Source organism: Gymnogyps californianus, chromosome 3 (genome assembly GCF_018139145.2).
Source record: "Gymnogyps californianus isolate 813 chromosome 3, ASM1813914v2, whole genome shotgun sequence".
Classification (NCBI taxonomy): domain Eukaryota; kingdom Metazoa; phylum Chordata; class Aves; order Accipitriformes; family Cathartidae; genus Gymnogyps; species Gymnogyps californianus.
In genome coordinates, this window is record NC_059473.1 from 11,257,691 (window position 1) to 11,275,074 (window position 17,384).

A 17,384-nucleotide genomic window follows, 5' to 3' on the forward strand; every position below is an offset into this window, starting at 1 on the left:
GGCAGGGAAGCCAGGGAAGAGCTGAGCTTGCAGTTTGCTCTTTTTGACATCTCAGATGCAGGCGACAGCTCTGGCAGAAGCGATGCTGGCAGCGAGACCACCCCGGTTTAGATGACCACCCCCCCCCCACCACTTGGCAACAGCCTCAAATACAGAGAGCAGAGGCAGCTCTAAGCAGAGTTCAAAACACCACCTCCATCCCTCCAGCGCTACAGATTACTCCCCAAACACTGCGTGGCCTCGCCAGCCTCACTGCTTATTACTGTAAACCGAATTCTGGATGGTTACATTTGTCCAATCTAAGTGAATAATCCTAATGCAACCAAAAAAAAAAAAAAAAAAAAAAAATCACCTAATCACCTCTGCCACTCAAATTGGGTTATTGAAAAGCCTTGACTTAATGGGTCAGGGATCACCAGAACACCCAGAATTACTTGCAGAAAGGAGTACGATTACGATTTGTACATCCCCACTGCGCGACAGGGCAGCGCCTGGTGCATGGCAGGGGATCCCGGGACGGCAGCGACACAGAACGATAGCTAGCACGTCTGTAAAAATTGCAAGCTGCTGACAGACGCCGCGGGAACAAAGCGAGGGCCAAAACGTGTCCAGTGAATCATCCACTACGAATTGGTTCAACCAGTTTGAAGTCCCACACCCGAAAACAAAGACACCCCGGGACTGTGTAATCCCAGGCAAAGGAGTGGGGGCGAAAGGGAGAGAAACGTGCTGGGCAGGAGGGACGGCTCTCCGATGTGGCCCTGGGGATGAGCTCGGAAAGGCGGCGAGTCCCAGCTTGCTCCCTCCTGCCAGAAACTCTTATTCCTGCCTCGCCTCCCACGCCTCGTGCTCCTGCCGCGACCTTCCTCCCGGCACGGCTGCCGTGCAGCCGCTCCCTCCAGGCAGGAGCTGGCACCCGGAGATCAAACAGGAGCCTAGAAAACAGGTCCCCGTGGGGAGCGGAGGCGCGGGGGATGAAGTGAATGAGACCAGGGAAGGAGAAGGGCTCCAAGGGCACGGGACTTGCTGAATTGAAGTGTCCTCAGAAGGGATGGGAGAAAAACTGACCTTTCCACAGGCCATGGGCTGCTCCTGGGGGGCAGCAAATCCGCTTGGCTCTGACTAACTTCATTTCATGCCTTGACCTGAGCCAGGGTCAGTGCTCTCCAAAGGTGAGGATAGAAAAAAAAAAATTATTTAAAAATAAAGAATACCCCTCTCCAGTTAATCCTAGCCTAGCCAGTGCCTTCCTGGCCCTGCTCGCCAGGTTCAGAGCAGGCATGGTGGCTCCAGCCTGCCTAGCACCCGTGCCCAGGCAAACCGGGCTTTACGCATTACGGCTGGGTGCTGAAACGCACCCCGGCCGGCTGGGAAGTTCTCAGCGGGACAGTGGCACAACGGGAAAACTGCAGCCTCAGGAGCACTTAACACACACTGAGCCTGTTTTCTTGTGCTCTTCTAAATGCTAAAGGCCTTCACCTGAGAGGCATCAAGATTTAAGCTTAAATTAAGATTTCAGATGAACAGCAGGAACAAACCTATTTAGTGCGACTCCTTTCTCTCCAGCAGACCTGCAATCCGTACCAGGCAAGCAGACCAACAATTTCTGGTTACGGTCTCTGTTCTGCAAGAATTAATCTAAACTTTTTTCCCCATCAGCTTCAGTAAAACAGGCAATTCGGCCCTGTGGTTCCAGAATGCCCTGTGCCATCTGCAGGTAACTCTTTACACAGGGAAAACGCACCCTCCTGAAAAGGGTTAAAACGACCTGTTTTAAATAAATAGCTTCATATTACTTATAATCTATCACTCAGAGTAACCACAGGCAAAGCACATTTTAAATGCTGTTTTTGACTGTGGTTAACCCTGAAATTAGGGACTTTATCTTTTCTTGATCATTGCACTCATCTTTTTGAGGTACAGCTATCCCCGAAACGAGGCTCAACTCTGCCGCTTTAAAACAGCTCCTAACGCGACGCCTTCTCCTAACACAGCCAAGTCTCCAAAGAGGTTAACGTGCGCCTTCTGCATAAAACAGGTCCTGCAACTGTGCAGCGGCCGGCAAAGTTAGTATCTGCCACGCAACGAGAATAAAGTTAGAAGCATATTTTGTAAAACATTGCCTCCTTGTTAACCCAAGGGAGAAAAACCAGGCGCTTACTGATGGTTTACTATCTCACACAACCCTGAGAAGCATAATAATGTACCAACATATAAATGGAGGGCTTAGCGGCAGCTGCACTACATAAACAGTCACTGGGGTGCTCTGAAGTTTCTATCAGTATATGGTATATAAAGCGGGGTGAATAACTGATTTTTCGGTTCGCTGGCAATCCTGAAAAAAAGTTTCCCAAAAAAATTCATTTGGGGTCAACTGAAACAAATGTTTCACTTTGACTCTTCAGCCCTTTACAAAAGTTAGCTCTGAAGATCATTCAAAATGAAAAGTTGCTTCAAAGAGAAAAATCTCAAAGCCTTTCATTTAGAAAATGCTGAAACAAAATAGGTTTTTTTCTTTTCTCTCCAGAAAAAAAATTTGGCAAATCAAAACAACTCATAAAATGTTTTCATTTTGCCAAAATTTACTTGTTTTGCTCAAGATTTTACCCAGCTCCAGCACAACCAATTTACACCTATAACAACTTAAACAGAGACATTAGTAATCCTGATGAAATACAGGCTTTAAAAAAAAAAAAAAACAAAAGGTCTCAGCCGCTGCACAAATGTCCCACAACTGAAACCCAGAAGAAGAAAGCAAGCTAAAAAACCACTAAGCTTTTCTTGGCTCGGCAGGAGAATCTTATTAAGTCTCTGAATCGTATAGCCACAGATTTGGGACGCTGTAAAAATTAAATTAGTCTTACTTCTTATTAGCAAGGCAAGAAAGGAACCAGGAGATTATGATACAGCAACTGCTATTGTGAGCCAATTTTTCAGCATGTTTCTGCTTTTCTCCTGTAAACCAACAATTAGCGGGCATTCTTGCTGCTCTCATGACAGCGGTGTTATTTTTAATCTCGGGATGCAGGTTTCTGACTTTCCACTCAGACTAATGCAATTCAAGGATTTAACGCCATGCCACAGTGAGATTCTCATTTCATTTCCCAATTTGTTTCATTTGAAGCCTCTGCTTATTTGTACTCTGTAGTTGCATCTACCTATGCAGCAGGCAAACGCAAGACCCAGGGCAGCCAGGAGTTAAAAACTTGGGATACAGAGGAAGAAAAGGCATCCATCCATCCATATGCACTTCCAGAAAGCAAAAGCGGGATGGCCTCACCCCCCACCCCCACACCCCACCCCCGTTTTGTCTTTTGCTGGGAGTTTAATACTTGAGTTAAATGGCTGCTTGATTGCTCTGATGCCTTGGGGGACACAGGCTGGCTCGCTGGGACATGAACAGTGCCCTACACATGGGCCCAGAGAAATACATGGGATTTATCCAGATTTATCCATGTTTTCATTCAGAATATGATTGCTTCATGAGCCAGGGAAGAAGTGGGAGTGAGGCAATGTGTTTTTCTAACTGCTGTATTTTTAAATTAAGCCGGGCTTTAGCACTGCTTGCCTTCGTAATTCACAGCTTGCAGACATCCCACCATGCTCCTCAGCAGACAGCAGAAAGCAAAGAGCAGATATTCCAAATGTCACACCCAAGCCTGGTTTTAAAACAGTAGAAAACAAAATAAAAGTGGTTTTCCTGTTTCATAAACACACAAGGATGGGCAGTGACAGTTTGCTGGAAATTGTTTAACAGCTCATAACTGAAAGCGGCTTTGAACCCAGAGAAATCCTTGGAAGAAAAAAAAAAAAAAATCAAAGCAGAACTTCGACCATCTCAAATCACAAATACACTATGAAACCGTAGCCTTCCCAAGGGCAAACTCCAAAGCAATATTTAATGAGCCAATACTTCCATTTATCATGAGTTCATTAGAATACTGGAGTCCCTATGTAACACTGCAGGCAGGTTTGATTTATTGTTATTATTTTTTAAATAGCACCTTTAATCCCCGAACGGGTGGCTATCAGTACTACAGGGGCACAGCGGGGCTAGAGACGAGCAGCTGGGCAGCACGGCACCTCTGGGCCCTCAGGCAACGGTGGAACGGCGTTCCCAGCAGGCGAGGTGCGAGGGGCTGTCCTGCTTGTCCATCCTCAGCTCTCCCGGGGAAACAGCACTCACACCAGGGAGAGACCAGCCACCTCCAACCCTGCTCCCAATGAAAGGAGCTGAAAATCCCTCCAAGGGGGATGTTGCTTTTAACCCTGCGCACTCAGACTGGAAGCCCAGGGAGCTCTAGCATCAGATAGCTCCAGCTACCACTTCTGTCCTTCAGCCAAAGGCGACAGGATCTCATCCCTCCCCCCCTCCAGTTTACAGCACTCCACAAAACACCCAAGTTTTACACAGTGGCTTGCTAGCCTGAGTTAAATGAAAGAATAAGAAAGCTTGGTTCTGTGCAGAAGAGTACAGAGAGCTGGGGTTCCTCCACACCAGGACCTCTGCAGTCCTTGGCCATCTCCCAGGAGGAGAGACGAGCTGCAGGGAGCTCCCGGCACACACATTCCTGCCCCTTCAGACAGACAGGCTTGCACTTAACTCCTGGTTTCACACCTCTTATCCTAAAGCTGCTACTGCATGCTGCGCTGGAGGAATAAAGACATCCCCCTGCTCCCAATCTCCCCTCACAGCCTTTTGGCAGCTGAGCTTTCCCCTCGTCAGAAGTCTCCAGCCCAGGGCGAGCACACGCAGCCTCCCAGGATCGATCAGAGCCCAGAGACTCACTTATTTCTTGGAGAACTGCAGGCCTTGAGAGTACCAGCTGCTGAACACAGCCAGGTGAAACCTACAGGAGACATGATGTGGTGCCACTGGTTTCCCTTTCAGCAGAGGACAAAGGGCTGAGGTTCTGTAAGCACCCCAAATACCATTGCAATGCTGGAGATGAGCATCGCCCATGTGCTGCAAAACCCTGAGCAGCGCACTCATGAGACGCCTCCGTACTGGACCCTGGCACCGATCTAAATAGCATCCAGTACCTCACAGAATAATCCCAGCTGCACCAAATGTTGCATATATCTATCTCTACGTATCTATCATTGTGTGTGTGTGTATAAACATATATAACTATGTATGATTATATAAAATCAGCTCCTAACAGCAAACTCTAAGACAGGGAAAATGGTCTGGGCAGCATAAATTATACTAACAAAAGCAAATGCAAAATCCCTATTTAGACGCTTAAGTTGAAGTGTTTTGCTAGAGAAGCCACTCTTGAATTTATCAGCTTCTTCTTTGACCAACTCCGAAGAAGCAAAAAACAATCACCCTGCGACTGTAGCATCTCTCTTGACCCTGGCATTTGAGCCAACTCTCCTTGCAGGGAAAGGGCACCTGTAATTTGTGAGCTGCACTTCTGCAGCTACAACAGCAACTGCAGGAGAGCCTTTTCCTCCCCCTCTCTAGTTAGTTTCCCATGTGTGGGTTTGTTTTGCAGAAGAGCAAGGCCTACCTCTGTCTCGTTTTCCTCTTTTCCAGTGGCAGCTCTATTTTTGGGGAACCTACAAGCAGCAGCGGGGTCTGCAGTGCTCTGTCAGGCAGGAGAGCAAAGCACGCCGCGTTGAAAGTAGAGCATGAACTCCCTTGTGATCCTGCCAGCGTTCCCTCGTCCGCCTCTACCTGTTTGGGTTGCTGAGAAGAATCTAGAGCCTATTATCAGGCCTGCTTCTTTGTCAGGTGTTTCTTTGATGTAAATTCAACCATGATCAAATGTGCTGATTGCAGCAAACAGCCAAAGAGCAACAAACACGCAAACTGCACGGTGACCTGCAGAGATTAGAGCAACCGAGGCTGTAGACAAATCGGGAAGATTAAACACAAATGAGCTAAGAAGTCTTGGGAGAAGTACCCAGGGAGACAAAAATAAGCAACGCAGACAGAAAATAAGAGAACAAGGCAGACCAAAGATTGAACAGACCCTACTAGTACATAAATCAAAGCCTTCCCTCACCTCCCAACGCTTTCGCTTTACCCTAATGCTTCTGCTCCAAGGAACTCAACGCTAGGCTTGCTGCAGGGAAGCAGGCTGAGAGAAACCCTTAGTGCATCTTTGCTGTATTCTGCCTGTCACACCGTTGTCACTGCAGAACCAGCTCAGCCCTTACAGAGAAAAAAAACAGGCTTCCCCCCTCCTTTTCTCTTTTTTGTCCTTTTTTCTTTCTTTTTTAAAAACTTCTGGAGAGCTGCTGACAGGAGTTCCCTGCAACCAGAACCGCCCTGCTAATCTCAGTGTCTGCAGAGGCCACCTTCACTTACAACCCTGCAAATTCAAGGAAAGCTGTCCTGGTTTCGGCTAGGATAGGGCTAATTTTCTTCCTAGTAGCTGGTACAGCGCTGTGTTTTGGATTATTGTGAGAATAATGTTGATAACACACTGATGTTTTAGTTGTTGCTAAGTAGCACTTATTTTAAGCCAAGGACTTTTCAGTTTCCCATGCTCTGCCAGCAAGCAGGTGTGCAAAAAGCTGGGAGGGAGCGTGGCCAGGACAGCTGACCCGAACTCGCCAAAGGGATATTCCATACCATAGAACCTCATGCTCAGTATATAAACTGGGGGGAGTTGGCCGGGAGGGGCGGATCGCTGCTTGGGCATCAGTCAGTGGGTGGTGAGCAATTGCATTGTGCATCACTTGTCTTTTTTTCTCTCCCCCCCCCGCCCTTCTTTTTTTGTTATATTCCTTTTCATTACTACTATTATTATTATTATTATATTTCATTATTATTATTGTTAGTATTATATTTTACTTTAGTTATTAAACTGTTCTTATCTCAACCCATGAGTTTTACCTTCTTTCCCGATTCTCCTCCCCATCCCACTGGGAGCTGGGGCGGGGAGTGAGGGAACAGCTGCGTGGTGCTTAGCTGCTGGCTGGGGTTAAACCACGACAAAAGCCTACCTGGAGCAAAAGGCACTATCGATATCTGTCTTCCAGCAGTGTAACTTTCCCTAGCGTAGAGGACCAGGAGGCTTGCAAGGCCAGAAAATCGCATGCCTGTATATAATGTGATGCAATCCCATGGCTGTGCAGCTTCCCCTCCCGCTTTACATTGGGGACGCACGTGCTAAGGTACGGTCTGGAGTTCCTCACGTGCCTCAGGCTATTCGAACACACCGCAAATATGTCCCTGCCTGCAGCACAACAGTATCGTGAAAGGGTTCTTTAAAACTTGGAGAGTACGGCTATTCTTTTGAAGGTGGAAATATTTAATTTGGGGCAGCATAGTATACCATTGCATTACTTCATTTTTCATCTGTTGCCAGTAGTGATGTCATCACCCTGCAAGCTCTCACATTTGAGGACCATTACTGATTTAGGGACCACTTAGCAGTGTGCCAGGTGGCAGAAGAGTATTAGACACCCAAATTAATGGAGAAAACAACAGAGCACCTAAGAAGTACTTTTTCCACTAACTAACCTTTCTGCAGCTAAATGAGATCTGCTGCCTTATTACAGGCATATTTATCTTTCAAATCCCACAGTTGTAGACAGCACTTTCTGTATCCCTTGAAAAATGAGCTTCTCTAGCAGCAACACTGGGAAATCTGTAAAATTCCTCCTGTAAACATGCTAAAATCCCGCTTGCCACTGCATACCACGGCTCTTCCACCGTCACTTGTAAACCAGGGCAGTGACATTGTGTTCACACTTGCAAAACAAGAATGAATTTTCAACCCTGCTGATCAGAAGTGGAGGAATAAGATCAAGATATCAGCGAGGCAGATTTCTGCACATAAGGCCTATTATTTGCTACTGAGATTTCAGCTGCAGTCCTCCCCACTCACATCCTGAGATCAAAACACACTTCAGAAATCAGAATGCTCAGAAACAGGTTGACAGCAAGTCCTGAACTATCTCCCCTCGTGCTGCGGTGCCATTAGGCTGGCCTGGGCAGTGCTACACCTCACCGGTGCTAGTTAGGGTCCAGTCTAAGTGTGCATTAATCCAACTCTGGTCTGACTATGTTTTCCTGGGCGTTCAGTATGTTTTCCAGCACATATAAATGACACAATACAACCCAACACACAACACACCAGCTTAGCAGAGCCCTGATCCACATGCAGTTTACAGAAAAACTGCATGGGGATCAGCACACATTTCAGAAGGCAAAGGCAAATGCCATTTTTCTCACCAGGACTGAGGTAAGGTCTGTAAGTCCTGCAGAAATCACTTCAGTATTCACCATCCCTGTCCCTATATGCAGGACCCCCGGCTGCTATGCTGCGCTGCCCATGCAGGTCAAGGAGAACTACGGTAACTAATAGCACCTGAGGGGCTGACCCCATCCATCTTATTTTCTTAAAACCTGCTCAACTCAGAGGTTTAACCTGAGCAGGGCTCAATTGGAAAATCCAGATCTCCTTCCTACATCCACTCCCAATCTCAGGGGAAGGTGGCTTTCACGAAGAGGAGGGAATTCAAGCACACACAGCACAATATTTCAGTAGTTTTCTGAGACAGGCTAACCTCCAAAGTGCCAAAATGGTCCTCCAGTGCACTGCACGAATGAAACACTGGGCATAGGAGCCTGTGCCAGCTGCAATGGTCCTACAAGCTGGAAAGGACCAAACTCCCTACCTCTTTGGTCCTGGACTGAGGGATAATTGGCTCAGGCCACCTCCTGAATGAAAGAGCAGCTTTCCTAATGACTGAGCTCACACTGCCAGCCTGCTAAGGAGCTGCATTGATTTGAAACCTAAAGGACAGCTGTTTCTTCCTCCCTTTCCACCCTGCTTCCTCATCCCTGGCCAAAGGAGGAGGAAAGTTGCCAGAACAGACTTCGTCTAGGTGGACAAGGATAGAGAGAAAGGGACAGGACACCCCTTCAAAATGGAAAAGGAGGGAAAATTGTACCCTTAAGAGCACAAAGCAGCCATACAACTGCTCATTTTGCCATTGTCAGAGGGAGGCAGCTCAGTCCAAGAGAAAGTGGAGTAACCTGCAATAGTCTTAACAGCTGCAAAACACCCATCACCAGCTGCATGTTGATTCTTAACTCGCTTCAGCATTAACTAAGTGACAAAAGACTTTAGTGCTCCTAATGAAAACACAGTCCCTGCCCTCAGTAAAATAACACAGCCATGAAAAAAAAAAACCAAAACCTTTTTGGTAGCAGAATTCATGTGCAAACAGGTTTCAGGTCCAAGTTGTTGAGATTTGAACAAAATGTTGGATGAGATTTGGGGCTGGGGAGGGAGAGGAAAGGGAGGGTTTGAAGGTGTGTGTGGGGCACTTCATGTCTGCTTTCGATTTGTTTCCAAAACAGCCATGCTTCTGTATTTGTGCTAAGGCTCTCTGTAGTTTAAAAGCCAAAATGTGATCAGAAAAGGCCTTATGGACCCTGAGCCAGCCTTTGCATTTTTGAAAGAGCCTGTTAGATACTTTCCACTCTGCTCTGAACTCCTGTGGAAGCTGCTCCCAGACTCTTCTCCAAGGCTGCTGTGAGGAGCTAAAGGGCCTTAGGAAGAGATCCAGCAAAACTTGTTGCCTTGTCTTCTGTAAACTCCTTGGACTGGTGAGCATAAAGGAGTAAGAAAATCAGCAGTCCAACTACTCATGGAGTGTCTGCACACAGCTGCCAGCATTCACTTGTTCTTTCCAGGCAGTCTCCTCACACCCTTCTTTTCCCCAACTGAAAGAGACCTGAAAAACCAGCTCCAACCACAGCAAAAACTACAATTCAGTCAGTATCACAGCTCTGCAGACCTGAGTGACAGCCTGAGGGGACACTAGAATAGACACTAGACAGAGCCAGTTCTGCCAAGACCACACATGTCTTCTGCACATCCCACCGTACATCAACCTGCTGCTCTGACCACATAGCTGTCCACTGACTTTGGAAAAGCACACTGGGATGAAGTTGCATGGCAGGAGCAGCAGGACTGCCTTCCCTTTCCCTCTGTCACTGTGGCCAAGACTTGTTGCTATCCCAAGCAATAGGGCAGATCCTGACTAGCACGTTCTTTTGGATATTCACACGAACAGGCTGCATTTAATAATTAGACATATCACTGAGACTAGCACTGGAGAAGCCAATTTGTCTGTTTCTTTTACTACTAGAGCTGGACTCTGTTACAGAGCAATTCCCCAAAGAGGCACAAGGTGCTGTAACAATGCCACCAAAAGTGGTTGGGGTGGGATGGGAGGGCTTGTTCTCCCCAAGATACAAGTCCAAAAGGCTTACCCCTCTGCAGAGCCAGGCCAGCTCTGACACGGCGCGGCTCATTAGGACGGAGCCGAACACCGCAGTGGTCTTTAGGGTTTGTACCACAGCCAGGTTTGCGGTGCTCTTTGTATTATGGCACAAGGCCACAACTACCCAAGGTACGCTGGACAACTCCTTTTCCTATGAGGCATCCTCCTGAGCAGCTGGAGGCCAGTCAACAGATTAAGGTCTGATCCAAAGAGCTTGCTTTTCTCCCCTTGTGTAATGCCTTCTGAAGACCAGCTCAGGCGAGACAACACTTCCTGCCATTTATAAGATTAAGGCTGTCTTGAAAACTACACCTGGCTTCAGTAAGCTGCCCTCACTGCAGTTCTTCGCTGTCTGAGGGAAACAAACACCAAGTGTTTTATCGCTTAAAGATTTAAAAACAATTGAGACACATTTCATTGGAAAAGCAGAGACAAAGGCACAGACAAGGCTGCTGAGCTGAGCTGAAACTGCCCCTCTGCTTCCCCTCCCTCCCCATTTAATAACTTCATTGCTTTAAAAATGGGAGGTGAGGCTCACACAATGATAACAATCCCAGCAGGAAACCTACTCGTATTCTGAGGGGATCTGCTTGCTAGACCTGGTGTCAATCATGCAAACGCTTGCAACATGGGACCGCGCATGCATTCGTACTAATAAACCCCCGATGAGCCAGCCCTAACCAGTAAGGATCAGTCACAACAGCTCAACTGCCAGCATTAGCACACGTGTAGCAGGTCAGCAGCAAATGCCACCTTGGTCACACAAACAGTGAGGACACAGGTGGAAGCCCAGCAGAGCACCTTAGGGCATATAGCCTGAGAGGGTCAGCTTCATTTTGATGCCTCAGTTCAGTTTATTGCACACATTCACACGTGGGTACATATTCTAAACATACAAAACTATGCCAAAAAGGTCATTAAGCACATGGAAAATGATGCCAGAAGGATCATTATGCCTGCTTAGGCAAACATTCAAAAATATCTACGATACCTTAATTTAGACTCTCCTTTGAATTAGTCTTTAGTTAGAGAGTCTCATTATTTTGTTTTCCACAGGACCACAGTGTCTTTTAGTTCAATGAAGTATTTTTTTGCCCGTTCACACTCTACAAGTAGTCCCAAGCCTTATTTAAGACACACAATCCAATTCCTATATGGAGTACAGTATTAGGAATCTCTGCAGATAAATGCCCTAATGTTAGGTGAGTACGGCCCTGACAAAATCAGTGGATCTGCAGAGGACGATTCAGAGCCCCTAAACTAGGAACATACTTTTCTTCGGTGACCATATAGTGAATCCAGACGTAAGACAGTGAGCATTCCCCTATGCCTTTGAGATGTGCGTGATACAGGTCTCAGCTGAGTCCTTCTCAGATACCGCTGACAAACTACAAAAAGAAGCATGGCATTTCAAACAGAGTTGATCTTTGCAACCCTGCTGTAACGCAGGGATAACAACGTATATTACAGGTTTAAGAACAGGCTGACAAGATGAAAACAAGAGCTCCAGCAGTTTTGGGTGCTTAGCACATGCACCTGACCCCTGGTGTCGCTGAGCCCTGACTGTATGTCAAACAATCAAAGCTCCTAACTGCTTAAGCTACATCCCAGAGAAATTAGCATTTCTGCACATCCCAATCAGGCAACTCATGCTGGGCACCAAATGACAGAAATGCACAAGTGACCTCCTGCAAAAAAGCTGGCATGGCCAGCTGCTTCAAGCCAGGAGAGCATCACACTCCACTGTGCCTTCTCCGTAGTTTCCACATAAGGCCATCCTTTCTCTTTAGCTATATGAAGCAGGGGCCCTGCAGAGAAGAGTTTCACTGCACTACGCTGATTCAGAGAATAAATCGGCACAGAGCACGAGGCAAGGATTGGGTGAAGACGGGATGATACGTAAGTAACGACTGTCACATTGCAGATGCATGACAGGACTGAAGCTGCAGTTCCAAATCACAGCAGCAGAGCTTAGCTTTTGAGGATTTGATTTTATACCTACAGTCTGGATTTATAATGTACCTCCTTTTTTAAAAATTATTTTTAAATAAGTCTTCTAACATCTGGACTTGTATCAATGTTAAAACAGGCACCAGCAGCTGCATTTAAACCCCTTACGTCTGCAGTCCAGCTCTCTACCAAAAATAATTGATAGCAATAGCGGGCCCTTGCGATGCAAGCAACTTACACTCACCCAACGGGTTTGACACATTTTCTCTGCAGTATAGTAACACCGAGACTTGGGGCTCTGAGGCTCAGTTCCAGATTTTGGAGAAAAGCAGCCAGTGGGCACAGTGTGTGTGCCTGTAATCCATCCCAGGCTTTCTCTCCTCTCCAAATGCCCCTGCTCCTCTTGCTTGTATCCCACTTTCTCCACCACCTGCTCTTCCTATAGCTATCCCAGCTGCCTACACTCCAAGTCCTGCTTCACCTTCTTATTTCCCCTACTCAGAGCTTCTCCTGAGCTCTTGCTTTGTATTTTCTTCCAGCTCCTCCTCACCTTGTTTTTAGCCCTCTGAATTTGAATGTGTTGTTTCTCCCCATCTCCTTTCATGTTCCAAGTTCACCTAAGGGAGCAGGCCAGGCTGCTTGCTGCCTTTCACGGCTGTGCTCTTCAGCACAGAGGCCACATTATGAAAAAATTCTCTGCTTTTGTAGCAGACACTCCTAGCAGGTGCTATGCAATTATTAGATGCCATATGCTTTTATAAATTATATTCAAGTGTATTTTGCAACTATCCTGTATTTTCAGACTGCTCTGAAATTTAAAAGACAATTATGCAGAGGTGCAGAACTGGCACAAAAGAGTTGCACCTAGATGTAAGCGGTTGGGCCAAGGCTGATCCATCTTACATGCACTGAGCCAAGTCTCCCTCGCATCCTATAAAGACTACTAGATATTCAGCCCAAGCATGGCAGTCCAACAACAAAACTTTCCACATGCTGATTTCATTACCAGGTAAAATTCTATAAAACAATCCAGTGTGATGATGGGTTAAGTTCAGTACACACTAATTGCATTTGAGGGCATCTACATACGTTATTTGTAAGCTTTATTTTTGGCATCTCAAAATGAATCTGTCAAGCTAATGATATTCTGAGAAGGTCTTAACGTTTCAAGTGCTGTGGGAAGTACGGCACTGCTAACACCTGCAGCAGGTGGTAATGCTCCGGATAAGTCAGCGCTGAACCACTGAGTGTCAGAGTGCAGTCTTTTGGATAATACAAGCAGAGTCCAGCTCTTCTCAGCAGTCATTCAGGGGCCTCCAGCTCGCTTCACAGTGGGAGTTTTGGACTTTGCTTCATGGCCACGTTCCAACTCAGGCAACTGCATCTGAACCAAGTGTCCTCTGCTGCTTCTGTTAGATGGGCACATAAGTGCCTCACTATTAAATGACACTAGTTCTCGAGTGAATGTGATACACTTTGACATGTCTGATGACAATGCACAGCAACACGTAGTGCAGAAAGTATCAATTACCATCCTGCACATAAACCTACTGGCAAGATTAAACTAGATAAGGCATGCCATGTCAATGGGAACAGCATGGAAGGACAACCCCGATGCAGCTGGATCTGCTAGACAAAACTTTCTGCATAAGAACAAAGGTGCCTGTACAAGACAGGAGGAGAGAGGTAGAGGAGCCTGTCTGTCCATCCCACAATCGACAAGAAAGAAGGGGGCTTAAGCTAGGAGACAAAAAGCAATGCTACGTTTTAAGGCAAGCAGCGTCCACCTCAAAAGGCTGAATTTACATGGAAGATTTATGTCTTTCAGCAGTGTGAAGGTCTGTGGGATGCAATTTTTTTTTTTTTTTTGGGGGGGGGGTGGGTGGCGCAGAAAGAACACAAAACCCCCATAAACACACTCTAGGTAGTACCAGGTTTCACAAAGTTTCAGATTGGTACATCAGTCACAATAAAAATCTCTTTTCCCCCTGCCATTTCTTCCCCCTCCCCCATCTACGGCAGGCCACCAGTACTGCACTTGGAGAGTGGAAGACAAATGGGCAGCTGCCTCTAGAGGCAATTGTGAGGAGACTAAAGATCAACTTGCAGCTGGCACTTCCACCCCCACCTCTCCTTAATACTTCAGTCCACTTGCTGCCAGACAAGGATCATGAGTCAGCTCCTAAACATATTCTCCTTGAAACAATAGCTATAGCTCTCTGCTGCGGCTATACCACTACTCTGGCTCCAAGGGACACGCCACAGTTAGGAAAACAAAAGGGCCGATTTTAACCTACAGCAGCCCAACACCAGAACTGAATGATACAATAAGCATGCACTAAAGAATACTATGCTAAACCTGTGAGATTAGCAAAGCTAATTTTGACATGTAACAGGCATAAAGTCAGTACTGTAATGAAAATCTGCAGAAGCAGACAGAAGTGTTTTTGGGGCTACATGGTAAAGCAGATGGCTTTTGCATAAGGCTTTTCAGCTACAACAGGGTGCAGTTTGATACCACAGCATTGTACGCTGCAGTACTAATTAGAGGGCAAAGGAGCCAATTTAGCCTTTACAAATTAACTTTATCACAACCGTAGGAGCTGCTCTCTCAAATTCTGAGTAGCCACCACTCACTGAAACTCCTGCATTCACAAAGGTGGCACTCCAGCGCTCACCTCTCGAGCGAGCTTTTCAAGACGGAAAAAGCTTCCTTTTGCAAGGGCAACATTTCAGCTTACCAGCTAATGACATCGAACTCAAACTGTACCTTTTCTGACCCAAGTACTGTTAGACGATAAAGAATTCAAAGAAGAGGTAAGAAAATGCATTGGAGATTTCTCAGAACTAGATGTTAAGTGATGAACTGGTGGTGACTACTGAGCACTTAAAGAGCTGTGCACATAGTAAAGGTTAGACATGGGAGAGTCTATGCCCATGCAAAGCACCCTCAAGAAATATCAGCACCCAGAGCATGCCTTACCTGCACACAGTCCACTGATATCCTCTGAAGAGATGCTGCCGGAAGGGCTACAGTGCAAGCTAACATGTTGGGAAACTTAAGCGAATGCTACGTTTACATTTTTATTTCTAGCTAAGAAATAGGCAAAACCAGTTGTCCTTTCTCACCTCACCATAATTTGTGTTTCTCACAGCTGAGTATTGGCAATTACTTTGAAGAAGTCTCTAACCCAAAATACCGACATGTCTGGAGCCACATCGCCCTACAAGCCGGAAGGCAAGCTGGAGACAGAAATAAAAGACTACATCACAACACGCTCACAGAGACAGGACAATTAAAGAAAAGTCTGCTTCTCCTTCTGCAGGACCCTGACAGGTGTGTTTTGTGGGACTGCGCAACACAAATTAGAAGGTTCTACTGTTAATGCAGTGCATCGATTTTACCATCAGAAACGTGAATAATGTATACATTCTGTATAAAAAGATAGCAGACTATATACTTACATATCTTTTAAATTATTTTATTTTGTGTAAGCTAAAAGGAAATTTACACACTTAAATCTCAAAAGACCTTGGGCATGCACATTGACCTTTTTAGAGGTTCTTCTACATAGCTCTCTTTTTTCCATAGGAATTTCCCCAGACATTTACAACCCATAGTTTTTTACTGTATATACAGCCTAAAACCATAGCAATCTATGATTATGTCATTTTACACTGTGCAAAATCAAATAGGAATAGTGGTACAACAGAACATAAAAATTTTTAACAGGTAAATTTCATTGTAAGACATTCATATAGTTTTGGTCCTTCTTTTCCAAATCAAACTGATTAAAAGCAGACAACCTTCTAATGACCCAAAAAATCAAGTGTTCAGACAGTGATCCATAACTGGAACAAGAAGTTACTGACAGCATACCTTTCAAAAGGCTATACAGTGACAGAGCCATACTATTGAAGTTTAAGAACATAAAAATTGATCAGCCAACCAAACAGGAGGAGGGGATGGGGGAGAAGAAAAGGAAAAACACATCTTAAGCTTGATAAAACACAAAAGAAATAATTGGGTTTTAAAGAAACAACAATAACTGAAAACCCGCAAAGGGACAATGTAACCTTTTGGGTTTTTTCCCAGCAATAAGTATTTTCATATATGCAGGAAAGAAAAAGATACTCAATGCAATCTGAAAACCTTTGAGGGGGACTTCACAGATTGTGAAGACTGAAGTCTTCATTACGTGTTTCTAGGATTTTTTTTTTTTTAAACTTTTTAAAGTTTTGTAAGAAGGACACCACCAGTGTATTTCACAAAGACATAAATGTATACACCCCAGCACAACAAAAAGAATAGATCTTCAAAAAGATTTACCCCCAATTATTTACATTTTTCTCTAATATAAATTTAGGACTCCAGTATGTAAATAAATATACATTACTATGTATACCTTTCTAGTGCTGCTTACCAACAAATCATCTGAACTTGATTTTTTTTTAATTAAAGCAAGATTGCTTTTTACGACCCACAGAGGGAAGGGGAAAAAAAAAAATCAATAGAAAATGTCCAATTCACATCACTTTAGTCTACCTTTTCTTGGCAGCTTGTTGAAGGTGTTAATGTGGCTGGGAACATCAACACCTTGGCATGCATGAAAGTTAAGTCAGGGAGGCTAGAAATCACCTTGGCAGCCTCTTCACTAAGATGTTCTTCCTTTTTAGGCTTCCTGTTGAGAAAAAAAGAACAAAGTGCATTAATCCAGTACCTGATATCCCTTGAACCACTGAAAGAATCACTGATTGAAGCAATGTTCTGTCAGTTTGTCTCCCATTGACAGGCACTTCTGTAAGCTACTCGAAGGTAGTCTACTGTTGTAATACCACCTGCCTACCAACAAAATGTTAACATAGAAAGTCAGCAAAATGTTCCCGTATATTGTTGCAATAAGGAAAAAAAAAAAAAAAGATTTCCTATTCAGATGCTAATTTTTATATATTTTTCTTTTTTTTGGCAGGTTCCAGTGTGAAGAGACTCACTTGAAGAGACAACCATGCCCATATTCTAGGGATAAGACAATAGGAGCATTAGTTCTAAACTACCTAAATCCAGTACAATCTTTCAAAACAAAGTGGAAAAATCTTGAAAGGACACGAAGTAGTTCCTAACTTACTTAATACTTCTAAAATAAGAAGGTACTTATGCTGTTTCCAACACGACTGTT

General features: G+C 45.2%; 1 protein-coding gene across 3 annotated transcripts in view; it reads right to left on the minus strand.

Moving 5' to 3' along the window:
• Window positions 1-15,679: 15,679 nt before the first annotated feature.
• The window catches only part of AFTPH (aftiphilin), a 48,038-nt gene continuing 46,333 nt past the window's right edge, over window positions 15,680-17,384 (minus strand). For all 3 annotated transcript variants that reach the window (XM_050893453.1, XM_050893451.1, XM_050893452.1), the window contains one exon: window positions 15,680-16,889. In XM_050893453.1, coding sequence (XP_050749410.1) covers window positions 16,745-16,889 — 145 coding nt within the window. In that variant the 3' untranslated portion in view covers window positions 15,680-16,744. The remainder of the gene's footprint in view (window positions 16,890-17,384) is intronic.